At 45.3% G+C, this 27,177-nt stretch overlaps 2 protein-coding genes across 6 annotated transcripts in view; one reads left to right on the plus strand and one right to left on the minus strand.

The window, feature by feature from the left end:
- Window positions 1-27,177, minus strand: part of MAP7D3 (MAP7 domain containing 3) — a 57,862-nt gene that overhangs the window by 26,600 nt on the left and 4,085 nt on the right. For 4 of the 5 annotated variants that reach the window (XM_047843957.1, XM_047843958.1, XM_047843961.1 and 1 more), the window contains exons 1-2: window positions 5,615-5,748; window positions 42-137 (exon numbers count right to left, since the gene is read on the minus strand). In XM_047843957.1, coding sequence (XP_047699913.1) covers window positions 42-137; window positions 5,615-5,675 — 157 coding nt within the window. In that variant the 5' untranslated portion in view covers window positions 5,676-5,748. Of the gene's footprint in view, window positions 1-41; window positions 138-5,614; window positions 5,749-18,102; window positions 18,308-27,177 lie in introns of those variants that run through there. The other variant, XM_047843959.1, reaches the window with a different exon arrangement.
- The window catches only part of LOC125157347 (adhesion G-protein coupled receptor G4-like), a 38,956-nt gene continuing 32,539 nt past the window's right edge, over window positions 20,761-27,177 (plus strand). Inside the window, exons 1-3 of the mRNA XM_047843964.1 lie at window positions 20,761-20,849; window positions 21,599-21,681; window positions 24,267-24,374. Of these exons, the coding sequence (XP_047699920.1) occupies window positions 24,315-24,374 (60 nt within the window). The 5' untranslated portion in view covers window positions 20,761-20,849; window positions 21,599-21,681; window positions 24,267-24,314. The remainder of the gene's footprint in view (window positions 20,850-21,598; window positions 21,682-24,266; window positions 24,375-27,177) is intronic.

The raw sequence follows: 27,177 nt of genomic DNA on the forward strand, positions 1-27,177 counted from the left end.
GACACTTTGACATCTATCACAAAGCATTCTAGAAATTATACCTGGCTTGAATGATGATTTTATATTTGAGGATTGAGATGCAGAGCTAAAACCACCCTGATTCCGTCTTTCTTCGGCCATGGCGTGAGCAGCCGCAACTAGAACACAGGAACATAAAGGGAAGGGATTAGATAATAAGAATACGGTTAATACAGGGGGAGGCAAACAAAGCACAGGCCGTCGTCTTTGATGATAAAGGATAGCATCTCATCTACAAGGCAAAATCATGATAGATTAATCCAGGTCAACAATACAGACATACTGAGTACCTATGACGTTCAACAACAGTTTAAGAATTAAAGCTGTTTACTGTGGATGTGCTGGCATACCAGTAGACATAAGGAGAGAGCTGTGAGTGGGAGTGGCAGCACAAGCTTGTGGATGAGTAGGAACTAATGATTAATAGCTTTCAAAAATGCATCAGGCAAGACATTACAGCAAGTACTAGAAAAAGTGAGCTGGCAAGGAATTGGAAAAACTGTTTTGCCATAAATTGGGAATTTAGAAAAGAGTTGGCATTTATGGATCTGAATTTACAAGCAGAAGTGTCAACAGTGAGATGCTCAAAGATTGGGCCAATATTAAAGAAGTAAATTTATAAATTACCTACATGTGGGCTTTTCTACTGTGGCTGAACACTAGGGTTACCTAAGTTGCTTTAAAAATACATTAGCAATGGGGGTGCCTGGGTGGCTGAGTCAGTTAAGTGTTCGACTTCAGCTCAGGTCATGATCTCAGGGTTCGTGGGTTCGAGCCCCGTGTCAGGCTCTGTGCTGATAGTGCAGAGCCTGGAGCCTGCTTCAGATTCCGTGTCTCCCTTTCTTTCTTCCCCTCCCCCGCTAACGTGCACTCTGTCTCTCTTGCCCTCAAAAAGTAAATAAACATTAAAAAAATTTTTTTAAATACATTAAGCAATGTATTAGCAATGACTGCTTCTCCCCACCCCCAGTCTCTGGGGTGGGGGCCCAGGCATTATCAGTTGCTAAAAGGTCTATTCTAATGCACAGTGAAGGTGGAGAAGCACTGGAGGAATTTCCATTGAGATACTATTATTCTAGGTAGAAAAGTGTCAGGCAAAGATAAATTTACACATGCCTTGTAAAACAGGCCCAAAAGTAGTAAATAACTTCAATAAAGGTGAAATACAAGGTTAGGGGAGCACAATTTGAGGAGAGTAAGAAAAACTAAAATTCTAGGATGATACACCAATTACTATAGAGGATACCCTGAACCCTTTAATTCCACGTATGGCCATATCTAAAATGCCCCACAATGCTGGGCATCTTCAGGAAGGATCTGGAGATTAACACTGAAAACTCTCTTCTACCCTTGTAAAAGCCTAGGAAATATGTCCCTGCGGCGATACTGCGTACAATTGTTTTCTACATGTCAGGAAAAAATAGAACAGTGGAAGATGGACAGTTAAAATAATTAAAGGAATAGAGTGGCTGTCATTGCCCTCATAGAAAGAAGGGACTCTGAGATGTTCCTTGCCACTGAGGAAAGATATCCAGAAATCATTTTACAGAGTAACCTTGAAAGTGATGTCACAATTGCTGTCATAGTGCTCTTTCAAAAGGGAAAAAGGATTTTTTTTTTTTAACCCCAGAGACCTAACAGCTCAGATAATCCATGATTTAGGTAAATTTGAAGATTACATTCTTCTCAGCTTCCTTCCTAGTTCAACAACTAGCAATTTTATGTACCAGAAGTTATCCTCTGAATTTAAGTAGTACAGTGCATTAAGAAAAATTCTTAAATATAGTCTATAAATTAATTAAACCCTCCTATACACTCCCTCCTATTTGTAACATGTCTATGTGAGCAGAGAAAAAACAACAGTTGATTCTGCACATTCAGCTTTCCTGCTTAGAAATAACAAAGAAAGTCCATATTTTGGCACAATTTAGCTGACCCTAAGGGTAATTTCTCTCAAAATATACAATTTTACCAGACATAAAGACCTCATTAAATAGTAGTAACTTCAGAATTAGCTGTGGTGGGAATAATGAACTAAACCATAAAGGTCAATGTGGAAATAATATCGTCTGATTTTTAGAACTTTATATCCAAATTCTTACCAGCAAGAAATACATTTACCAAAAGGACAGGTTCTAGAAACCACTTAAAATGTTCAGGCAATGGGACAAAGGCTTTAGTCTGAGCTTAACAGAGTATTTTACTAAACTCCGTTGAATGAGGAAATTCACTTACCATTCATTTTAAGGTTACAGCAAGATGCAGTTTAAGTCCTGTACTAATTCTGAATCCCAAATTAAAGTTAAAAGTTACCTTTTGCCTGGAGATTAAGAAAATGTGTAGAGTTTATTAAAACTGAAATATGAACCTTAATCTATATTTATGGTACTTAACTAAAAATTGCTATAATAATGTATATTACCTCACCATTTACTTCATGGTGTGTCTCTGTCTCTCTCTCTGCCTCCCCCTGCTCATGCTCTGTCTCTGTCTCTCAAAAAAATGAATGCTAAAAAACTTTTAAGAAAAAAAAAAGAAAATACAGCAATGGTGGGGCACTTGGATGGCTCAGTTGATTAAGCATCTGACTCTTGGTTTAGGCCTAGGTCATGATCTCATGGTTCATGAGTTCGAGCCCCCCATCAGAGCCTGCTTGGGACTGTCTCTCTATCCCTCTCTCTCTGCCCCTTCCCCAGTCGCTCTCTCTCTAAAAATAAATAAACTTAAAAACTAAAAAAGAAAATAAGCAATGGAAATATTTTAAAATAAAGCACTTAACTATTTTTGTAAAAGAAAACACTATTATGCTTTGCTAAGAAAGGCCTGAATTTAGAAAAAACTTGTGAAAGACATTAGAAGAAAACCATTCTTGGGACACCCGGGTGGCTCAGTCGGTTAAGCATCCCACTTGGGCTCAGCTCACAATCTCAAGATTGGTGAGTTTTGAGTCCCACCTCAGGGCTCTCTGGCTGTCAGCTTGGTGCCCGCTTTGGATCCTCTCTCTCCCTCTCTCTTTACCCATCCCTCAAAAACAAACATTTTTTATCAATGGGGGGGGGGCGGGGGGGGGTTAGAAAACCATTCTCCTATAAGGGAAAACTTACAAACTCAATCATCCTGGATATTAAGCCCAGTAAAAGCCTCAGAATGCACTGAACCAAAAATAGCCACTACTAAGGATATCAAAGTTAAAAAATGCTTTAGATTTAATAGATTTTTTAAAGTTGTCATTGAAATTTTGAAGCCTCTTTTGGATATAAAGCGTTTTAGCTCATTACCAACTTCAATATAGTGGAAAGTTCCAGCTTCTCTTTGTCTGCCCCCCAAGCACACACACAGGATCTGTGTCACTAGGGCAAACTAAATGCAAGAAAGGAAGAATACTTTTCTGTGACAACTAGTTCAAGAATGGTAATAATCTTCCAAATGCTTAATCCCATGAGATGCCAATGATAAAATACTCATCCCAATACTTATTCGGCAATTCTAAGTTGTCTCCCACAGGTGCTGCTGTTGATATCACTCTCAGAATTCAACATAAAATCCGTAGCTCCTCCCCACCATGATCCTTCTTCCCCCAAACCCTTTGTTCTGTACTCATTAGAAATATTAGATCACATACACTACTCTTTTTATTAGGTAGCAAAGGGGTAGATTGTAAAAAATGATTGAAAGGTTTTTTAATAAAAAAGGCTTTGAGTGTGGCAGAGAACCACCATACTGTGAAACTAATTGTTACAGATTAACAGATTTAGTGTTACTCACTGTTATTTGGAAAAGAGAATAAAACAAAGTAATTGCCACCAAGTCCTATCATGGGCTCCTGCTGGATGTAGTGCACTAGGGGGTCTAGCACTAGACAGTTCCAGCAGCTCAATCAATACCTGACCACTCCCACAGCTGCTGGCCCTGTGCTGGACCCACTACTACCCTGCACCTGAAGAAGTTATTTGTTTAGTACAATGTTTTAACTTTGGGAGCCAGGTTCCCAGCAGGAAATGAAATTGCCCAGATTAACAGATTTAGTGCTATTCAGTGTTGTTTGGGTAATAGAATAAAAAGTAACTGTGACAGTAGCATTTCACTTCACAAAGTAGCAAAACATTTCAAAGAGTCCTTGTCCCTTTCAGGAAATCCATCAGGGCAAATCTAGTTAAGCTGGTACCCTGTGAAACTCTAACATGTAACATGTGATATTTTCAATTCCTCATATGAAATGGGCAGCAAGGTCAACTGCGGTTCTGGGTTAAGTCCTTTTTGCATGGCTTAGTTTTTGGTTTGAAATATACTGTGAATTCAAGCAACTGTCTCATTCAAAAATTTAAAATACTTCACAACATTCAATATCCTTTCCAAAAATGCTTTTTTTTGGGGGGGAGGGGAGCGGTTTATCCAGAATGCTGGTTAATCTGAATCACTGCAATAAACCAATGGCAGAGAGCCTTAGGTGTCAACAAGCAATGAAACAATCCGAACTTATTGCAAATTCTCTAGGTGAAGCAGAATAAGCTAGGGACAGAAGGGGTTGACTTCCCAAGGAAAGGGTACTTGCTACTGATGCATTAGGGAGTTGATTCAAAGTATTCCGAAGGAAGGTAATTTAATTTTTCAAATGCAAATGAAAATATCCCTAAGGATTTCAATAAAATCAATTAAGATGGTTTTATTCAAGCTCATATAACAGGAAGCTGGCCTGAGAACAGCAAGCAACCTCCCACAAGCAAGAAATACCATTTCGCTCAGCTAGCGGAAGCAGCCTCCTGGGCTAAGCAACGCGCTGCCAAATTTTAGAAAATTAGCGATTTTAGGCGCGGGTGGCGGGGGGACATTTTGGCGACGGGACCGATTTAGGAGAAAGGGCTCTGAAGTGCTGATTTTCCCTTCGCTGCAGCCTAGGGTCGGGCAAGATGTCCCACGGAAGGTGACATCTTGGCGAAGTCATGTGCTACAGCAAGCAAATCAGGAGCAGAGAGGCAAGTTTCTTCCCAACTTTCAAAGCAACAGCCCCCCAAGGCTCCGTCCCCACCGGACCCTGACAGGGAGGGAGCGGGACATTAAGCACCTCTGGAGAAGCGAGGACTGCGACCGTGGGAGGCGATCGGAGCGCGAGCGCCGCGGCCAGAGGGAAAACTCCCGGCTCAGGGCTGCCCCGGCGCGCGGGGTCCCGGCCGGCTCTCGCACATCCCGGGCCGCGGCGCGTCCGTCGTCCCCCAACGGCAGGCGGAGCCCGGGACCGCCCGCGGGGTCCGGGGTCCCAGCGCGCCTCCCCCCATCCCCCGCCGCCCGCGCCCGTTAGTTCCCTCGCGCCCCGCCCGCGGGGCTCGACCGTTAGCCGCGGCAGTTGGGCCGCTGGCCACGGGACTTCGGCCGTCAGCGGTGCCGGCCGGCCGTCTCCTCACCCCGCCCCCGTCCCCCAACGGTTCCGCGTCCCGTCCTAGGGAACTCCCGGGCGGGTGAGGGGAGGACCGGACGGCGCGAGGCCACCTCAGAGAAAAGTTTTTGGCGACCGGCGCGCCACTCCAATGGTCCTTGGGGCCGCGAGCAGCCCGCCTCCCGCACGGGCCCGGACTCCCCCCGGAGCCGCCAGGCCGCTCACCCATCCGTTCGCGCAGTCCCCTGAGGGATGTGCCGCCACCGGTGCCGGCACGCTCCGCCATCTTCCGAGCCTCTGAGGTGGGAACCGCTGGCGGCGCTGGGGGCCCAGTGCGCAGCCTCCGACGCCGCCGTCTCGCCTGCCTTGGCCGCGACGCCAGGGGGCGTGGTGAGGCGGGGCGGGGCCAGAAGAGCCGCCGCGCCCACCTCGGATCCGCAAACTCTGCCGCGCCGCTCCCCACGCACCACGTCGTGGTCGTGACCTGTTGAGCCGCGACCTACTTGTCTAAAGAAACCCTCTCCTCTGTTGCGTGGGCCAGCCAATCACTGGCCGGGTGGGCCATCCAACATTCTTTTTTTACTTTCATCCAGTCTACCTAGCAACGCAGTAACATTCCTTCATTCATTCGTTCCTTTAGGGAGCGTTATACTGAGCGCGTCATTGGTGCGCTTGCATCCGGAGTTTGCTAATCTTTGAAACACTACAGAAAGAAAGGCCCAAGTGGAGGAAAGAGGCCCAGAGACAGGCTGGGAGAGAGGTTCCTGTTAGGTCTCGAAGTTGCATGAATTGTCTTTAGGGTGTTTGTGGGTCTTTACAGTGAAGGAGAGGACTTAACTGACATTAATCTCTCTAGGTTTTGGAGGCGGCCCTTCAAGATCGCCTCCTGAAGCCAAGACTACACTGTATGTTAACTAACTTGAGAATAAATTAAAAAAAAAAAAGAAAGAAAAAATGATTGCGGAATGTTTTTCCCATTCACAAAGAAAAAACTTAATTCACCTCGTACACCACTGAGGGGCAGGCATCACTTCCTGCGTGATTGCCTGTACGAGGTCAAGTCACCCCTGTGATTAGTGTGGTGTGGCACATGGTTGTAGGGAAGGGGTTTGTGATGCGGCCACAGGTAGGGGTCAGGAGATCACTTGTGAGATGTGCACTTTGATGAGCCCACTGTATCTCAAAATTACATGGGAGCTATAAAATGGAAGAAGCTAATAACAGCAAATATTTATTGACTCTTACTATGTACCACGCACTAACTGCATTACATATATTAATTCATTTAATCCCCCTACTACCCGATAAAGTAGGTACCATTATCATTCCCATCTCATAGATAACAAAAGGAAAGCAGAGAGAAATTCAATTATTCACAGTCACAGTTACTAACAGAACTGGAATTTGAACCCAAAATGTCTGACCAGTCTCCATGTGCTTAGTCTTCAGCGATACTGTTTCATGAGAGTGGAGATTTACAGATATACATATAGTTCATAAATTAGCATCAAGAATGCATAAAGATCTAAAAATATATAAGAAAAAGACAACCTCCACAAAGTGAGCAAAAGGCATAAGCAGGTCTTTCACAGGAGAAAAATCACAAGTGATCAATAAACAAAATGCTCAAACTCTAGCAGTCAGGAGAATACAAACAAAAACTGCAAGATATCATGTTACACCTACAGATTTAGCAAATTTAAAGAATGGACAATAAGTGGCGGTGAGGTTGTAGCTTAACACTGGATATGGAGAAGAAAATACTGGTAGGGGAATAGGCGGGGGTGCAGTGGGAGTCAGGGGTGGGGTGGGGTGGGGGAAGTTTGGGATTATAAAGTACCCAAAGCCACGCTCCTCTGTATATGCAGACCAATGTTTTGCATGACACACATGATGGTAGCCATGATTATTAGTAAGACATGCATGTGATTAAGGCACGAGCAAGGCACATACACACAAATTCAGCTTTGAGGACTTCACCTAGAACTTCACAGACAGACAGTCTAGAAAAATGCAATACCACCTTTGTAGTTTCTTGCAAAAATGTTCAAAATGTTGAACCCATTATTAGATATTGAAACCCATCTAACCATCAGGAAACATTCAGATAAATCCAGACTGTGGATATATTCTACGAAACAACGGGCTGGATGCTTCAAAATGTTAATAATGTCAGGAAAGATTAAAGACAAACATCGGGGAAGTGTTCCAGATCAGAGGAGACTACAGAGAGCAAATGTGAAACACAATGTGAAACAAGGTCCTTGATTAGAAACAAGATTTAAAAAAATAACTTTAAAGAGCATTCATTACTGGGCAACTGGATACATTTGAATATGAACGTGTATTGGATAATATCGTATCAAGGTCAGGTTTCATGGGCGTGAGAACGATATTGTGGTCACGTAGGAAAATGTCCTTTTTCAGAAAAAATGCTGCAGAATTTAGGGAAAAATCATTATAATGTCTGAAACTTCCTGTCAAGCAGTTCAGAGGGAAAAAAACAGCAAACATCACAAAATGTTAAAAATTGGTGACTCTAGATGGGCCTATAGATGTTTGTTTTATTGTTCTTGCAATTCTTCTGCGGGTGTGAAACTTTTCAAAATACAAAAACGGGAGAATTTTTAAAATCTAGAATGTGTGTCTTCAGCTGTCTTGTAACCACCACCACTTTGAATAAAAACAAAATTTGATTTGAAATCACATACTGGGGAAGAACCCTCCCTAATCTTTCGAGCATTGTAGAGCCTTTAAAGGCCTTAATCCCGCCCAGGTGTGGAGGGTGGGGGGGAGGAGGTTTACCAAAAATCAAACGCAGGCAGGGTTTGCTGGGAGCTGGGTGAGTAATTAAAGTGTGTTCCAAGAGCTCAGAGGGATGAGAGTCAGATGCCTAACTGACTGAGCCATCCAGGCGTGCCTGGAAATCTGGATTTTAATGTAAAATCTCTTAGATGACGGCATTCAAAGTTTTGAAAAACATGGTGCAGGGCAAATAAAATGATCTGCTACCTCATCAGTGTTCAGTTTTCTCCACTGTCTTATTTTTTATGTTTGAATAAAAATCCAAACAAGGCGGGGGGGGGGGCACCTGGGTGTCTCATTCGGGTAAGCATCTGACGTTGGCTCAGGTCACGCTCTCATGGTTTGTGAGGTTCGTGAGTTTGAGCCCCACGTTGGGCTCTGCACTCTCAGCACGGAGCTTGCTTCGGATCCTCTGTCTCCCTCTCTCTCTCTGCCCCTCCCTCACTCGTGATGAGCTTTCTCTCTCTCTCTCAAAAATCAACATTTAAAAAAAGTCCAAACAAGGTTCACACACGGCATGGTTATACCTTTTAAGTCTCTTTTAATCTATAGATAACCCTTCTTTCTCAGGACTCGCTTTGATAGACCACCGTGAAGTTTAGCATGCATTCATTAATTCCAAAGGCGGAGTCACTCAAACTTCTTGGCCATCCACTCTGAGCCTGGCAGATTGGGGAGAAAGAGGCAGGGAAGGAGCCCTGCCCTCCGATGATTCTATGCTGATTATGAGACGTCAGGGCCCCCCCCCCGCCCCCCGCCTTGGAGGTTTCCTTGTAGCTAGAGCAGCTCCCTGAGAAGCCCCCACGAAACTGTGTATCTCTCCGAAAAATACTGGAAGTAAAGACTGCCAGCTTGGGTAGAATGAGTCTATTCCTCTGGAGCCAACCCAGACTCATCTGGGAAAGAACCCAGGCAGCTCCTCGCCTCCTGTGTTTGGAAAGCATACGTTCCCCAGTGAGCAAAAAAGAACTGGAATCCTGCTCACTTTTTTTCCCACTTGGCTATATTTTTCCCTTAGACCTGACACCAGCAGGAAGAACGTTCAGCAACCACAGCCACAATGGGTCTCGGATTTGTCACCTTTTTTTTTTTTTCTATTAAGCGGTAAATTTTTTTAAAACTGAGTTCACATGTCACATAAACACTCGGCGGACTCACATTTGCATCAAAACTGCCATGACCACGGCACTGTACTGTGTGACTTTGAAGCTTCACAGCCCTGAGCTGGTTCTTCCTGTCCATCCCGGAACTACCTGTCAGATTCAGCCAATGGTGCACATGGTGGAGGCAGGGATCTGGTTTTGAGTTCCTTCGCCTCTCATTTCTGACTCTTCCCTCCCATCTGCTGCAGCCCGGCTGTGATGCAGGGGGAAGAGTGAGGTTTCATTCTGGACTCATGTCTTGCCAAATCTACTCACATTTTCCTTTCTTTCCCCAAATCTGCACTTTTCTTCCCTCCTACGTTACAGGCTTACCTCAGGCTCTGGTAATTTCTCAAAGCTTTGCCAGCTCTGGAATTCCTACCCCAGCAGTCGCCACCCCCCTCCCGCCCCCCCCCCCCATGCTAAAACCCTTCACACCCACCCCCCACCCCTTCCCCACCTGGTCTTTGCTTGGAGAACCAGGGTGGCCTTGTTCTCTGTGCCCTCTCTTTTTAGGGACTCCCTGGCTTTCTGGGGTGGTCTGGGGGCTGATCGTCCTGGCCTGAGCTCACCACAGTGGGGACAGTGAGCTTTTGAGGAAAGGAAGAAAAGACCACCACCACTGGTTTCGGGGCCGGGGGCGGGGGGGGGGGGTGGGATATTTCCCTCCAAACTGGAAATTCGGACAAACCTCAGAGGGGAAGGGTGTGGTGGCCGCAGTGGCCATCTGCTGGGAGTAGTAGGTACATCTTGGATACTTAGGGCAGATAGTAAGAGGTGCTATTTGTCCAGTGCCTACCCAATGGCAGGCGCAGTGCAAGAGGCTTTGCATGGATTATTTCACAGGAGCCTCACCACAATTTTATGAGGTAGCTTCTATTCTTACCATTTTACAGATGAGGCAACGGGCACGGGGAGGTTGCCTAACCTGTCCATGGTTAGCACAGCTAGGAAGTGGCAGGGCCTGGACTCAAGCCCATGTATGTGTGTCTAATAATCCTTCCACTGTGTCTCCCAGTTTACCAGGTGGCAATCTCCAGTCCACTCTTAACTCCTAACCCGTGGCTTCTGTTTTTTCATTGACCCAGTCCCCACACTCAGGCTACTGAGCCTTCTCAAGCTGCACTTTCTATAATGGTAAAGTCTTCCTACAACTATATGGCCCAACCCCAAGTGTCTGTAGCTGTGTCTTAAGCCTTTAAGAGAATGGACTCAAAGTGTTGAATAGGAAACCATTGAAAATGCGTATTTAGTATGTGACTTGCAGTGGAGATAAATATGATTCCTCTTAAGCAGCTTTCTTCTAGAAAGGCTGAGCAGAATCAATCAATGCTCAGTACTCAGGACTGAGTTCAACATGCAAATGTCAAGGAAAAAGTGTCACCTCTATTGCAGTTTATCTTGCAAGGCATGTTTGTTGAATGAATGAGAGAGAGTACTACCAGCCTCTGCAGTACCGAAGGAGGAAGAAACGAAAACATTTTGGGTGGCCACTGGGGGGTTGAAAAGGTCTAGACTGAAAATTATTGTTAAAGGGCAAGAAAATGTCCTCAGTTTTTCCCTCTTGACTTTAAATAAAGTAGAGCAAACATGGGCCGGGCCTTCTCATTCGAAATACAGGTGTGTAATGTAAAGGAAGCTTCAGAGGATACCAAAAGCATAAAATATCAAGAAGTGCCCTTTACAGACACTTTGGAATTTCTAATAGAGCTAAAACTTGGTGAAATCCAGATGGGAGAAAATGAGGAGAGAAGAGGAGTCGGGACTGTTTGTTAAAATGCAGATTGCTGGGCCCCATTCCCACAGTTTCTGATTCTATAAGTGTTATTAGTTGTATAACATATATCTCATATATATGCTTTGATGGTGATAAATACGAAAATTCTTATATAGATCTAGTGTTTAGTACTTCCTGATACTTAACACTTTTTTTGTTACTAAGGGCAGGCAGCTGCTTTACCCTACTAGGGTGGATTGAAAGCCAAGGCATCGAGGTGTCGCCTGGGAGCATCACACACAAGGAAAGGGCATCACAGAGGAGGGAGGGCATCACACTCGGGGAGGTGCAGCAGGGTAGCCTGAAAGCATTATTGTACCACAGTTTCCCATGCCAGAGTCTGATACGACACACAACATACTTGGTTTTCCTTCTCTTTCCCTCCACCACACATAGGCACCTACATTTTCAAAGGAGATAGTTGGACGATCTGAGGGAGAAACTTCCAGATCACACACAGGAAGTGCAATGCGAAAGAAACTCCTCTCCTGGAGAGAGACAGACAGACAGTCGGAGGGGCAGAGACATTTCCCAGGGAGCTGTGGTCAGATTTGGGGTGGGTCCTGTCTCTTTCTTTACCTGCTACACTCAGCCTCTAGTTTATCATATGGTAAACTGAGGCCTCTGCAGCAGAAGGAATGGGTTGTTGCTTTGGGGTTGGTCTAGATGTTTGAAGGCTGTGTAGATGGACGGCATCTGATCCATATTTATACAGTGCACTTCATGAATCATCAAGTTCTATCTGGTACCACGTACGGTTCTAAAACCTCTTAGGTCTTTAAAACGTTGAGACTTGGGGCGCCTGGCAGGCTCAGTCAGTAGAGGATGTGACTATAGGTCACAGGGTTGTGGGTTCAAGCCCCACGTTGGGTGTGGAAATTACTTTAAAATTTTAAAAATCTATGGGGCGCCTGGGTGGCTCAGTCGGTTAAGCGTCCGACTTCAGCTCAGGTCACGATCTCACGGTCCGTGAGTCCGTGAGTTCGAGCCCCGCGTCGGGCTCTGGGCTGATGGCTCAGAGCCTGGAGCCTGCTTCCGATTCTGTGTCTCCCTCTCTCTCTGCCCCTCCCCCGTTCATGCTCTGTCTCTCTCTGTCTCAAAAATAAATAAACGTTAAAAAAAAATTTTAAATTTTAAAAATCTAAAGAAAAAAAGAATTTCCTCTTGCAAAACTTAATTGTTTGTCAATGGGCTGATACAGTTGTAGTTGAAAGCCTGCACTATAAACTCCATTGTTCCTTCAGGGCCAACTGGCAGATCTATTTAGAGAATGTGTACTTTCAGGAAAGAAAAAAAGGGCCCCAGAGTACAAGGGGACCTGTGTGTACACTCCCCAGGGCACGTGGGTCTAGAGGAATGCACACTTGGGCAGCCAAGAGCCTAAGCAAGTTTTGCCAATGGGTTCTCATCCCTGTGTGCGGCCAGGGTGAAGGACTCAGCAACACAGAGCAAAACTTCCCACAGTCAGATTGGCCCAAGAGCCAGCTCCTCCGGGCCCCGGAGGAGTGTTTTCAGATAAGACTCTTGGGGTGGATGGGCGGAGAAGAGAAAAAGCACAGGTTATTCCTGAGACCGGTGGGAAAATAGACGATAGATCTCTGCTCTCGTGAAAGACACATACCCTTGGCTTTGCTTTTCTTCAGATTCTAGATATTACTGAGACAATCACAGAAGGTGAGAGCTAGGAGTGACTGTCAAGGCCACGAACTTTAGTCCTTCATTTTGACTCACATTCCCACAGCTGGAACCCCACCTAATGCTCATTTCTCTGCACACACGTGAAAGACTGTCCAAATCGTCTTTTGGAAGAAAAAGAAGTCAGCATTGCTGATGGGGTGCTGGGAACCATTATGTAATCCAGCTGGAATTTGACCCATATCCTCCCAATGAAACGGAAAAGGGAGATGGGAGGGAAATAGATTGCGATACGGCCACATTGGCAAAGGCATGCTTAAAAGATATTGAACAACCATGATTTTTGCGAGGGGTCCAACGAGTTGGCCCCTCTCTGACTCAATTCCCATTACCTCCTCCGGGAACGCTTTTCTGCGGGCGCAAAACCAGGCAAACGCCTTGGTTCCTGCGTGCCGCTTTACTCCTCCCCACCACACAGAGGCAGGATTCAAGTTCAGGATAAACTGAGTCCAGAGTTCTGGAGCTTTCCAGAGAGGTTCGAGGAGCCAGAGCAAGTGAGGGCCCCTAAAAACAGTGCGTGGCAGCGTACACCAAGGGAAGAAGAGTAGCAAGATCCCAGTTGCTATTTGAATCTGGGGGTGGGCGTGGGAATGGGGGAAATGACCAAGCAGCAGCGTAACCCGAGAGGCTTCCTGGAAGAAGCAGCTCTTACCACCCGGCTGCATAAACGGTTGCTATTTATCGGATGGTAAATTTTCACACATGTTATCCTCAGAACTCCGCACGGTGTTCCGTAGCGGGTTTGTGTTGTTGGTGGTGATATTTATTATTATGCCTGGGGATGATTAATTCAACTGAAACATACCCAGGAGGAACTGTTCAGTCTCCTGGAACTAACCAGTTCTTTTTTTCTGGGAGGAGGAGGGTGTGTGTGCCAAATTCTGGTTCCTTCTGGATGTGTGTACAGTGGGATACTGCAGATGAGTCTGACTTCAGAAGGAAGGTGTGACAAATAAAACACTGATTTCAATTTTAGTTCTGTAGAAATATTTGGGAAGCCTGCTCGGCGGCGTTTGCATGATTAAAAATGACCCAGTGTGCGCACTTGACAGGAACATGGGCCACAGCAGGCCTGACATCTCCATATGTCATTTATATCTTAATCCACAGCCTGCTGGGGAAACTCTGGGTAAGATTGCACTTTGGGGACCACTGTCAGTTAGTCTCATGCTATTTTCTTCGCCTATGGCATTCACACATCCTCCGCTATGAGCTGGCATTTGGCCCCAGGCCTGTGGCATTGCCATAGGGCTGACTGCAGGGGAAAGAAAATTCAAAATGTGAAATGACTTTGTTCAAATGTGAGTCAGGGATGTGCGCAGCCTGTTTATAGAAGGAGGAAATGACATTTGAAGAAAATTGGTGCTGGGAGAAATGCTGTCATTATATAAGCTTTCAAAATTTAGTAACTGACTGGCTAGGAGAGTAACAGATTGGCTAACTTGTTGAGTCCCCAAACATTCCCCTTTACCTATTATGGTGTGGTGGCCTGGGTCCCAGTCCCGCCACTTAATTGCTATTCGATACTGACCCTAAGTTTCCTCGTCTGTAAAATGAGCATAATAACAGTTGCTTAAAACTGTTTTGTTGATGGGGCGCCCGGGTGGCTCAATCAGTTAAGGGTCCAGCCTCAGCTCAGGTCATGATCTCGCGGCAAGTTCGAGCCCCATGTCGGGCTCTGTGCTGACAGCTCGGAGCCTGGAGCCTGCTTCGGATTCTGTGTCTCCCTCTCTCTCTGCCCCTCCTCCACTTACACTCTGTCTCTCAAAAATTAATAAACGTTAAAAAAATAAAATAAAACACTACCTATTAAAAAAAACCTGTTTTGTTGATATAAAGGATCAGGTTCCATTCTCAATATACATTGAGTTACATGCTTTTTTCACACCGTCTCACTCACGCTTGCCAATTACGCCATGAGGCCAGTAGAATTATCCCCTAAAATGCCGAATGCTATTAACAATGATAATGTAGCACACGGTGCAGATTGGAATAGGTAATTCGACGCTTTCTTCATTTGAAGAAAATTGGTGCTGGGAGAAATGCTGTCATTATATAAGTTTTCGTTTGTGGCCAGAGGGCTAGAGATGTTTCACAAGGCGATAGGATAATAAAGACGAGGAGACCAAGAGAATAAGCATTTTGGAGCTCGGATGCTGGAAGAGGTGTTTGCAGTCAGAGACAAGAGATCAAGTTTTCATGCAAAGAATAATAATTGTGCTTAACTGTCTAACAAAGAGGCTTGTTTGGGGGGAGACGAACACAGGAATCATTCATACACTTGAAATCTTGCAAACCAGAATACTGAAGCCTCACAGAATCACTACGCTTTGCTGCTCCCCACCCTCCTTTCTTCTCTGCTTCCCCCTGCTGTATGGGAGGAGAAAGGAGAAGGCCTGTTTCAGAAGGGGACAGGGTAGGGTCTGTTCCCTCTTGCAGTCACAGACCCTGTCCCCTGCCTGCAGGCACATGTCCTCCTAGAGAAGGCACAAGGCAGGAGTAGCTATAGCCCAAACATAGATTGTAGCCAGTAGGATCCTCGCACTCTCCTCATTTCTTGCAAATGGACACAGCCTTATTAGATCTTGCAAGAAGAAAATGTTCTCTCTTTTTTTTCTTAATATTTATTTTGAGAGAGAGAGGAAAAGCGTGGGTGGGGGAGGGGCAAAGAGAGAGGGAGAGAGAGAATCCCAAGCAGGCTCAGTGCTGTCAATGTAGAGCCTGACACGGGGCTTGATCTCACCCCCAGCGTGCTCTCTCTCTCTCTCAAAATAAACTTGAAAAAAATAGGTACCGCATTAAAAAAAAAAAAAAAAAAAGAGTCAGATGCTTAACCAACTGAACCGCCCAGGTGCCCTGAAGAGAACAGTTCTCTTAGGAGAAAGACAAGGGCCTTGAAGAACCTCAGGTCTGTCGCGGCTAACCCAGGTCATGTGGTTCAACACTGCACTCCACCCAGCCCCGAAGGACAGCTCGCACTTAGGGGACATAGTTCCTCCACCATAAGGTTGTTTGAACGCTAACTGAAACCAAAGCAGATTCAAGTTTCCCTTTAGCCTTGGGGATGTCACAGCACAGAATTTCAACATTTTTCACTTACACTATCTGTGCATGGTTCCAAATTCTTTCTCAGTACATTTCCCACTCCCCGTCATCTCTGCCAATTCTCTGGGTGTGGTAGAAAGGAAGCACTTTCAGTATGCTCTCCAAAATTCGTGGAACTATGAATGATAGTAACATAATATTTTGAATTGTGTATTGTTTTAAAATAGGAAAAGTCAGTTATATTTTTCTCCGGTGGCATTTTGCACCATACCTTTCAAAACAAGCTAAGGAATACTTTGGAGTGAGCATGCTGAGCTGGGATTCTCAGAAGCACCAGAAAGAGAAAAACTCAAAACTGTGACTTATTTGAGAGCTCAAAGACACTCGATTTTGAGAGGGTGAGATTTAAAACTTAGCTTCCGGGGTGCCTGGGTGGCTCAGTTGGTTGAGCATCTGACTCCTGATTTCCACTCAGGTCATGATCTCACGGTTCACGGGGTCTGGGCTGAGAGTTTGAGCCTGCTTGGGAATCTCTCTCCCTCCCTCTCTCTCTCTGCCCCTCCCCCACTTGCACTGTCTTTGTCTCTCTCAAAATAAATAAACTTCGAAAACAGTAATTTAAAAAATGCCATCATAACACAATCCGGATGAGAATCCTGGCACGGGGCGGGGCGTTGTTGTGTGTGGAAATTGACAAGATGATTAGTTGCCATGAAGATCAAACCAGACAAGGTCTATAAAGTGGCAAGAGCCATACACAACTGAATGAACACGTTCTAGCCACTAAACATTTTCCTTCCTTTATATTCACGTCCATGTTATACTTCAGGTTTACATAGTTGTAACATTTGTGTCTATACCACATTGTCATCTCCTTTTTTCACTTAACACAGACCCAGTACTTACCCTTTTACTGCCCAAAGAACATTCCATCTGGTCAGTAGACTCTACTTCTTTTTTAGATACTTTGCCCCATTATTGAACATGTGGGTTGTTTTCAGTGTGTCACCATTATAAACAGTGGGGCTTGGAAAATCTTCCATAGCTTACCACCCTCCCACCCTCACGCCCCTTTTGGGGTGGTTTCCTTGGAATATGTTCTCAAAAATGGAAGGAAACACAGAAAGAGCTCTCAAACCAGATTGCTTTCCAGAGAAATACCACCAGTTGACTGTGTTTGTGTGTCCCCAGTGATGAGAGGCTATATCATTGGGAAAATAAGTGTTTAAGTGTTCTGTCGAGGCATAGAAGAGGAACTTGGGACTCTTGCCTGAAACTTCCTTTCCCACCCCTTGCCAGTGTTAGTCCTTTCCTGGCCCTTTTCTGACTTCCTCCTCCTACTCAGTGTCTTGGAGCAGAAGTGACCATGACGATACAGAACAGGACGAACGGTTTCTGTGTTAAAATCTAACAAAGCCTCACATGGGGTGTGACTGTCCCAAGCACTTCACCAAATAAAATGCTGGGGATTCACTTGTGAATTTCCCATCATGAACAAAAAGGCGATTTGGGCTTTGAAGAAAAGCCTGCCATTTCACAAAGAAAAATCTAACTGTAGATCTATGTGTCTGCGTGCTTGAATTTGAACATTTGGCCCACTGGGCTTGGGGTGCCTGTTCTGATTTCTGTCGCCAACAAACTGTCGCTGATTGAAGAAAGATAAGGGACATTTTTGACTCAAGACCCTTTGCCTCCATGCATCATGCATCATCTCATTTAATCCTCACAACAACCCTTGAAGTGGACACCGTTATCATCCCCATTTTGTGGATGAGGAAGTTGGGGCTTAGAAATATTTTTATCGTAAAAAAAAAAAGAAATATTTTTATCTTGCCCAGAGGCACACAGCGATATGAATTCGTGTGTGTTTGATTTCAATGATCTTTGTGCTTGATCTTGTCCTGCCTCTCATACTCTCATTTATGATATGGTAACTTATCTGCCACGCTGACTCCAGTGTTGTTTCCAGGATCAAATGAGACCACAATCCCAAAGTGCTTTGTGAAGAGTAGACAAAACATTGTATAAACGTGTAGACACTTTATCAACGTCAGGCATTATCATCGTTTGGATTTAATTTAGCTCCAGTCACTCTCTAGGCCTCTAACAGGCCACACATAACCCAGCCCGGCCCTAGGCTCTCTGGAGAGACTCAACAGTGTGTATCCTAAGAACAATTTCACTGTATTTACAAATGCAGTGCTCTCGCCCCCAATCAATGGCGCTGGAAGGAGAAAGTTGAGGCTTACCTGTGTTGATGTCCTCGGATCTGATAGTCTTCTGCATGTTTCAAATGGAGTCGGATGAACTAGATTGGGTGTGGTACTCAAGAGATTCGTCTTGTGAGCAAGCCCCTGCGCCACTGTCGCAGGTCTTACCGTTGTCTTACCGTAGCGGGTGAGTGATGGAGGTGAAGGTAATAACCGAAGCAGCAGCCGCCTCGTCCTTCTTTCCCTATGGGAGAGACTGGAGTTAGGCACAGTTCACCTCCATACCGGAATCAGAGACTGCTGGGAGACGGTTAGCTTTGAAAGAGGCCTTGAATATCCTCTCCCATTCCTGATTTCCTGAGGCTAGCTTTATTGCTTTATGTTAAAAAATGCATGCGCTGGGGCACCTGGGTGGCTCAGTCCAGTCGGTTAAGTCCGGTTAAGTGCGACTTCGGCTCAGGTCATGATCTCACGGTCCGTGAGTTCGAGCCCCGCGTCGGGCTCTGTGCTGACAGCTCAGAGCCTGGAGCCTGCTTCGGATTCTGTGTCTCCCTCTCTCTCTGCCCCTCCGCCACTCATGCTCTGTCTCTCTCCCACTCAAAACTAAACATTAATTTTTCTTTTAAATGCATGCACTGCCCTGTGTGGGGAGAAGGAAAACTGTGTACATAGTGTGTTGTATCGGGCTCCGCTGTGGGAAATTGTGGAACAAAATGTCTTCAGGCATACCTGTGTGTGACACACCTGCCTGTGATACATCTCCCTGAGTGTGACGTGCTTCTCTGTCCCTTCCACACATGGTCTGTAATTCCTTTTTAAAAAATTTCCTTATGTAATCTCTACACCCAATTTGTGGCTTCAACTCACAACCCTGAGATCAACAGCCACATGCTCCACCGACTGAGGCAGCCAGGCACTCCTGGTCCCTAATTCTTGTAAAATCCTAGGAAGTAGATACTATTATTACGGCCTTATTACAGATGAGGAACTGCTTCCAGGTCCAGAGAGGTTCACCAATCTGCCTCAGGGCGTACAGTTGCTAAATGAAACCATTGGGCATATTTACCTCCCCAAAGAAGGAGCGTGGAAGAGATTGGGATTGAGACTTAAGTGACCGGAGTTCTAGTTCCCAGTCTGCCACTTCACCTACCTGTAGGACCTTGGCCAGAGCTGTTTCACCCTGTACAAATTAAAGGGTCCTACTCAGTTACCGCTTTGGTTCTTTTCTGGCTTTCCTCCTGAAATCGGTCCCATTATTTTCAATTACTAGCTGTTCAGGAAAATACAAGCAGAAATCGAAACGAAAGGCGTGGGGATGCTCCCCAATCAAACATTAGATGATTGAGCTAGTCATACAAGGGACAACGGACCCTTTTTCTATTGGGCAAAGCTAAGTGTTGCTGCCACCTAGTGAGGGAAGGGAGCATGGCCTCTGGGCAAGGTCTGGTCCCTCTGTGGAGGCCTAGGGAAAAAGTACCAGAAATCATGTTAGTGATCAGATAATATATGGGATTTCACAGATACGTTAAATCTTGCGATGTTTCTGCAGGCCAGTCTCTCCCTTTGCCTAAAATGGGGTTAGGAGAACAGCTTCTCTGGGCCGTATTATTAAGTACACTTGAGCCATCTCGGGCCTCCTTCAAATTGTGCCTGTGCATGTCCTTTTCCACGCTCTCCCCTACCCGACAGGAATCCTAGAACCCTGGAAGGTCTCAGCAGGAAGGAACCAGCCTCAGAGAATTTCTAGGGCAACCCATTTCATAGTACAGAGGACCAGTGTTTTGACCAAGGTCATACAGGTAGTTAACGTAGGCAGCGGTGACAGTAGACGGGTCCCAGAATTCCGAAAGCTGGTCTGATAAAGTCCACCCAGAATGGATGAGGTTACATTATTTGCAAAATCACCTTCCGAAGAGAATAGCTCCCAGGCCGGGAGCAAGGTTTGGAGATGTAATGAACGATATTTACAAATTTAAAGGAAGCCTGAGTAATTCCGGTGGGGAAGAGAGGGTGGTCTGACCGGAAACCGGGAGGAGCGGACGCTTACCCGCTTCCCGGAGCTTTAAGCGCTACAGGGTGCTCCGTGCTGAATGAAGTGCTCATCGGGACCCCCTGAGGCTCCCAGCGAGGGAATCTCAATTTCCGGAGAGACATTCCCACCCTCGGGGGCGTGCCCGGGGCTCCCAGGGCACCAGGTGTAATCTTACCTTTTCCTCTGCCGGCCAGGCTTATCAGAATGAGAATGAAAGCAAGGGTTATTGCGGGGTAACCTGCATCTGCTAGAATGTGTTTTCAACAATCAGAAGTTTTTAGTACGATTATAATAAATCACCTGCAGCAAGCTCACAGCTCCTAGTTGAGGGGATCCATTTACTCTTGTAATAATTGTTCTTGGCACAGTCAATAATAATAATGATAATGATAATGATAAAATGGCTGACGTCACCAGGGGCTTTGCATTATCTCATTCACGTCTGACAAAAGGCCAATGAGGTATTCATTGTGATCCCCATTCACAACTAAGTAAGCTGAGGCTCAGGGAGCAGTTTACCCAGAGTCCCACAGCTCCCCCTGACTTTCCCAGCCCTTGATCACTACCCGGTCCCGCCTCCTCCCTTGGCCTCCCGGATGCGCCAGTACCGGAAGCAGGAGGTGCGCGGGTGCACGCTGGCCAGTGGACCGGCCCATTTCCAGCTAGAGGAAGAGTCGCTCCTCGCCAGCCGCCCACCGACCCCGCCCGAAACGAGTGTAGGAGCCTCTCCTCGGGGAACTGATCGACCAGTTTGGTAGGCTAGTTGCCTGTAGGGGGAGAGATTACCCCGGGAAAACATTTTCCCTGGTTCACAACAAAAAACGTTTGCTGGGCGCGGGCGGAGGGGGAGACAGACTGTAGGAGGACAGGTGACTAATTAAGGAGAAGAATTTTTGATTATCTGTTGTTTCAGCTTATCAGAGCAATTGCTTCCCTCTGTTAACATGGATAATTAAGAACTGACTGTGTAGGTAAGTGATTCAAACCTTCCTCGCTCACATGAAGTTCTCTTCAGTAATACACAAGCATGCACAGAATTATTCACTGGAAGGGATGGACATCCCTCCAGTGTTTGCTGTCAAATATGATCTCGTCCAACTTCCATTAAATTATCGATTAGGTGGAGAGCTCCCTTAAACAAGAGCATCTATCTGTCATCGATCTCTCATCTGTTAGGTACATAGTTCTGTAAGTTGAACAAAATATTCACAATAGTAGTGTTACTCTTGTGAGTAACCTCTCCCCACCCTTTTGACTTCTTTAGGTTCTTTAGGCTAAGAATACAGGCTAAGGCTTATATAACATTTTATGCTGTCTCCCTGTAGTTCTTGATAAGGCAGAGAATAAGAAGGCCGTTTGGAAAATGTGAACAGGAAATAGTTAAACACAAGCACAGAATGCTGTTACAATGAGGAAGTGAGTCCGGGACTAAAGGAAACTTTGTTCAGAGGGTCATCAAAAAAAGAAAAAGGCCACTTTTTTTTTTTTTTTTTTTTTTTTAAGGAGGCTTGCCTCATGCCTCGGCCCCATGTACCAAGCGTGGACGACCAGCAGAATTTTCCGCTGTTTCCTGAAATAAACCCAAGGTATACTGACCACAGGTTGCCCTCCTGGGGTTGAGATTAGGTCCATATTTCATGAAATCCCCCCCCCCCCAGCTGTCTAGCCTAGTTTTAGCATGTTTTAGATACTCAATAAATATTGAGTGAGTCAAAATGTAATCAGGTTCCAGGCTTCAAGAATCAAGTTGCTTTTTTCTTGTTAAACAGCAAAAGAAATGAGAAACTATAGAGACTTGATTTCAGAGTGTGAAGGGAGGCTGTAAAGATAGTAAATGTTCTCATCTCATTTGATATGAATCATAACTGTAATAAGGCAGCCAGCCCGGCATGGGCAGTTCTGGTTACAAGCCACCTTCCAATCCAGCTGACGGAAACAACTGTTTAATTAAAAAGAGAAAACTGCGCGCGCGTGTGCGTGTGTGCGTGTGTGCGTGTGTGTGTGTGTGTGTCTGTGTGTGTGTGTTTAATCCAGAGAAGCTAGAATTGGGAAGAACTTTTAGTACTGAAAAGAACTTTTAGAATTAGGACAGTTCTTACTACCAGCAGTCTGTGCTCCCTTACAAGGTGTGGTGTTTGAGAACTTCCCAGAGACACCCCTTTGTCTCCCTGGCTCCCCAAGGCCTTCCTCCTACAGCACGTGACAGCTACTTAAAACCCCCAGCGGGGAGGTAAGATCTGGTCTCTTGATGGCCTCTGTTAAAAATCGCGCATTTGGGAAGAAGAGGGTAGAAACCACCTGAAATCTTGGCAGGTAGCAATTATTATGTGTCAGGCACAATGCTGGTAAATACGCATATGAAAAGATGCTTGACCCCATTAGTCATGAGGGAAATGCAAATTAAAGCCACAGTGAGATACCACCGCATACCAGATCGGGATGGTTCAAATGGAAACAAAGCAAAAACAAAACTGATACTATCAAAATGCTGGCAAGGATGCAGGCTATTTGCACCTCTCCTACATTGCTGGTGAGAGGAGAAATCTTCAAGGACAGCAGGATGAAAATGTGTACTAATTTGGTCTCTTGTCTAGAATGGACTTTTTCTTGTCCACGGTGAAAGAAAGTATTGTTATAAGCAGGGTCCTGACCGGGGCAATAGCTAAAAACAGTAGTGACCACGTGTCATGGAGTGACTAAATCATTCCAGAATGAAATGAACTCTGGAGAAACACTTAAGTTCCTGGTCTCAGCCTGAAGCCTGGTCCAAAGGTGGGGAGTTTATTTGACATTCTTTCTATTAGAATTACATACTTTAGAAACCTACTTCTTTTTTTTAAAGATTTTATTTTTAAGTAATCTCTACACAGAACAAGGGGCTCAAACCCACAACCCCTGAAATTAAGAGTCGCATGCTGTACCAACTGAGCCCGCCAGGTGCCCCTCTGGAGAATACATGTCTCCTTTCAATTTTAAGAAATTGATCACTTTTGTAGATTGTTTTTAGTAGGGAGGAGTTTGTGAAATTGGCGGGGCGGGGGGGGGGGGAGGAAGAGGGAGAGAGAGACAGAGGGAGAGACCTTGTGACCATTTGGTGTAATTCTCCTTTTGCAGAGCCTCTGGGAGCCAGGTCGAATTCAATGGTCCCTCTAATGACTGCATCATGCAGCCTTTTAGTCCTCAGGTTTATGTACAGATTTACCGAGTTCCAAATTAGTCACGACAATCTGAGCTTCCTGGGATTGGTGACCCTTGGAAACCATCTCCTGATAAGGGGATGCACGTGGTCCCAGGATTTACTGTACCTTTCTCAATCAATACTAATTACTTCCCCACATTAATGGCTTCTGCTTTCAGCAAGAATAGGGCACCTCCCCAGTTCTGCCATTTCCCTGACAACTATGAATTACAGTCAAGGTTACGCTCTTATCTCCACCTGACTCAAATCACCCTCCTGGCTCGTGAGCTCTGGGCAGCTTTCTAGACAGAGGTTGCCATGGTTCTGTTTGCCTGACTACCTGCCAATTTGGTTAATGTAGGTAAATAAACTTCTGCTGTCTTTTACCTCTAGAGGGGACCTGTCTGGAGTTAATTGAAATAGAGAACACCACATAATCTGAATAAATATACATTGTGTTACACAGGGCAACTAAATCAAGCTGAAGGGTAATCCAAAGCGATGACTACGGTACATAAGCAAGAGTCTGTGTTGTTATTACATGCCTGAATTGCTCATGGGAAGGTCATTTTTTTTGGACTAGAAAAATGACCGATGATTGTACAATCAATGGGATTGCCAGCTGGTTGATTTCATTCCGGTTAGTTTGGCCGAATACCATCGACCAGAAAACAATCCATCTGACTGGGATCATTTCTAATTGCTCTGACAGAATTGATTGATTGAGGACTTTTTCGCCCATGGAAACAGACTTGTTTTTGTATGGTTTTGATATTTAGGAACTTGGAGCCCTTTCCCTCTATAAATGATTCGAAGGTTCCATTCTGTTTCTTAGATGAGACACACATCTGCCCAAAGGCTGCAAGTTGATAATATGTCACCTATTACTTATATAATTAAATCAGTAAACACTCTGGAGATGACCTTCCTCTTTGTTCCAAGTCCTGCATCATCTCGAGGGTGACTTTCATATCTATATCTCTCTCCATCTAGAACACTCTGACTCCCAGCGTCTCCCAGCACTTACAGGGGCCTATTCAGATGAGGAGCCCTAAAGCTGACCCGAAGCTTCACGAGCTGCTTCACCTTTATGGTAAAAAGGTGAGCACCTTTTTAGGAGCACCTATCTTAGTTTGGAGTTGTTAAATCATTAACATGTCTATTTTATTAATATCTTCCTCCCCTAGTAGACTGTGTTCTGTGAGATCAGGGACCATGTCTAACTTTGCCAATCATGAAATCTTTAGTGTTTAGTGTGGTGCCCGAGATGGAATAGGTGCTCGATAAATATTTCTTTGCCTAGCACAGTGCCTGACAGGGTTCAGTGTTGGGCTGAATGGAACAGATAGAAGCCCTACCCTTCCCTCACTTTCTGTAGGCAGAATGCCAACCTCCAAATAGTCAATGTAAGCAAAGCTGTCTGGGATAACTTATGAAAGGGAGGAATGGAGAAGGAAGCAAATGGTTTGCTTAAGGTGGGCCTAGACTGGCTTAGACTGGGAAGCTGGGGGTGTTAGTGTGAGTGGTGCTGGAACTGCCATACTTTAGTGCCTCCCATTCCCCCTCTAAGCCTCGTGGGGGATGGGCAGGAGGCTGTGCATAACAGCAACCTGAAGGGAAAAGGTGCAGGAAATCAGAAAGCAGTCAGCGAACATCATTAGAATGAGCCAGTAATAATCATAATAACAGTCATTTACCACGTTTTAGGCCCTGAGCTCCATACTTTCCCATACATTATCTCATATCTTGCTCATAATGAGTCTGTGAGAGAGATATTATCTCCATTTCATGCTGTGGAAACTAGGACTCACGTTGGTACAGAACTTGGCAGTGTTCCCATGGAAGTCCAAGGCACTCCAACCCTGCTCTTTCTGAGTTCTGAGCCAGAATTCCCTTTCAACCTGTGTACTCTTAGCTGGAAGAAGAGTCTAGAAACAGGCAGAGCCTCCTGTGAGTGGGGGTCAAAGCACTTCCAGGGTGCACCTTGGTCAGTTGCTAGAGAGCCAGACAGAAGAAGGGATTTATTGGCCACTGGGCAGGGGACCTGTGGGAGCAGGATTTGGCTTGAGCCATGACTAGGTTGGAAGTAGGGTGGGACCAGGAAGGATGAGACCAATGACAATGAAAGGTGAACATCCAGCACCTAGGAGAGCTCCAGGTTCGCTTCTCCTGGGTGGGGCAAAGCTGGACCTGGCAATGCTATTGGCCCTCTCTTTTGCCCACGGAGCTCCCCCAGGTCAAGCCATCTATTCATCAATGTGACTGGGTGGCACGCACTGCCTGCGGGCAGCTCACAACACTTGTGAGCTGCGTGTTAAGCAGAGGAGATGTATGCCAGACTTCTAGGTTGTAGCCCAGCTACGTCCCAGAACCCAGACCCTGCCCTGAATTCTTGAGCAGTGGAAACAGCAGTGACAGCTGTGAAAACAAGCAGCCTTCCTCATCTTGGCACTGAGTTATAGAGCACATCGCCATTATAGAGGGAATCAGCAACATCTGTCTTTCCTGGCCCTTATTTAACTTATTCTACTTAGGAAGCCTCTCCCTGTTCCCACTCTGTAACTACTGTAAATGATGCAAAAGAGCAGCAAGAGACAGAGACAGAAAGAGTGAGGGAGAATTAATTTACCACTGGGTGAAATGAAAATGTACTGAAGTGTAATGGAATTTCATTAACTTCGGAAATGATGATGAATGCTGTCCAAATAATTCTTACTAATGCATAATTCACAGCTGAAAATAGAGCCAAACTCTCCTAAAAAGCACATCCATTTATGCCCCCAAATTAATTTGGTGTGTTATTCAGGATGGTTGACAGGATAAAAGATCTACTATGAAATGTAATCATCTATTAAGATTGGGAATCTATGAGTCTTTCTAGTTTAGTAGATGAGGGTAGCTGATAACAAGTGGCATCTTGAGAGGCAGACACCCACAGTCCTCATTCTCATAATTTGAATCTCCCCAAAGACATAATTTCAGACATAACCACGGAGAAGTTAGGATGAGCTTTGAGATCTCCATAGCAACCACGACCCAGTTCATATATATATCCCAAAAGGAAATTAAAATCCCTTTCAACAGATTCAAATGGGGTCAGGAAAAGACCCATACCTTTTCTGACTGGCAATGTTTTTACATTATATGTTTATATAATATATAAATTATATAGATCATATATTATATACATTTACATATAATTAGGTGGAAAGGTTTAAAAATTACGTTCCCATTTTGTGCAATACTGTCTTTCCTACTCCACAAACTCTCAGCGACATTTATCACTTAATGTCTCAAGATATAATAATCCCTTCATTAAAACCCACTTAGGCTTTTTGTATACTCAGGGGAGTGGTAATGGGGGAGAGACCTTTTCACCTTTAGATCTGACACAAACCCCCACTGTGGTTGGCAGAGAGACTCTATTATTAAGTAGGAGGGTAGCTATTGGCTCAGCTTCTACCAATGGGAATATGTAATCAGAGGCCAGTCAACACCCTACAGTGGAGGCATCCTGGCTCTTACCCCTGATTGGTCCCTTCAGCCAATTAGAGAGAACCTTGGTCAGACATGTGAATGGTAATGTTAGGGATGACTTCAGGAATCCTCTGAATTCCTTCCCCAGGGTGGATTGTACTGTGTGGAGGTGGAGGTGTCATGGGGGGAGCATTGCCTTCCAAGGCGACCTCTATTTGTCTAAATGGCCAGACCTTATGATTTGAGGTGCTGGGGTGGTAAACAAGCACACTGGCTGCTGATACAGGGGATATGATGCAGGGGGAGGCAGCCCTTGGGAAGAATCCACCAACGGGAAGCCTTAGTTGCAGGACCATCAACACCCAACAATGGAGGCATCATGGCTCCTCCCCACCATGGATCCCTCCGCCACTCAGAGAGTACCCTG

The sequence above is a fragment of the Prionailurus viverrinus genome, chromosome X (genome assembly GCF_022837055.1).
Source record: "Prionailurus viverrinus isolate Anna chromosome X, UM_Priviv_1.0, whole genome shotgun sequence".
NCBI classification, from domain to species: domain Eukaryota; kingdom Metazoa; phylum Chordata; class Mammalia; order Carnivora; family Felidae; genus Prionailurus; species Prionailurus viverrinus.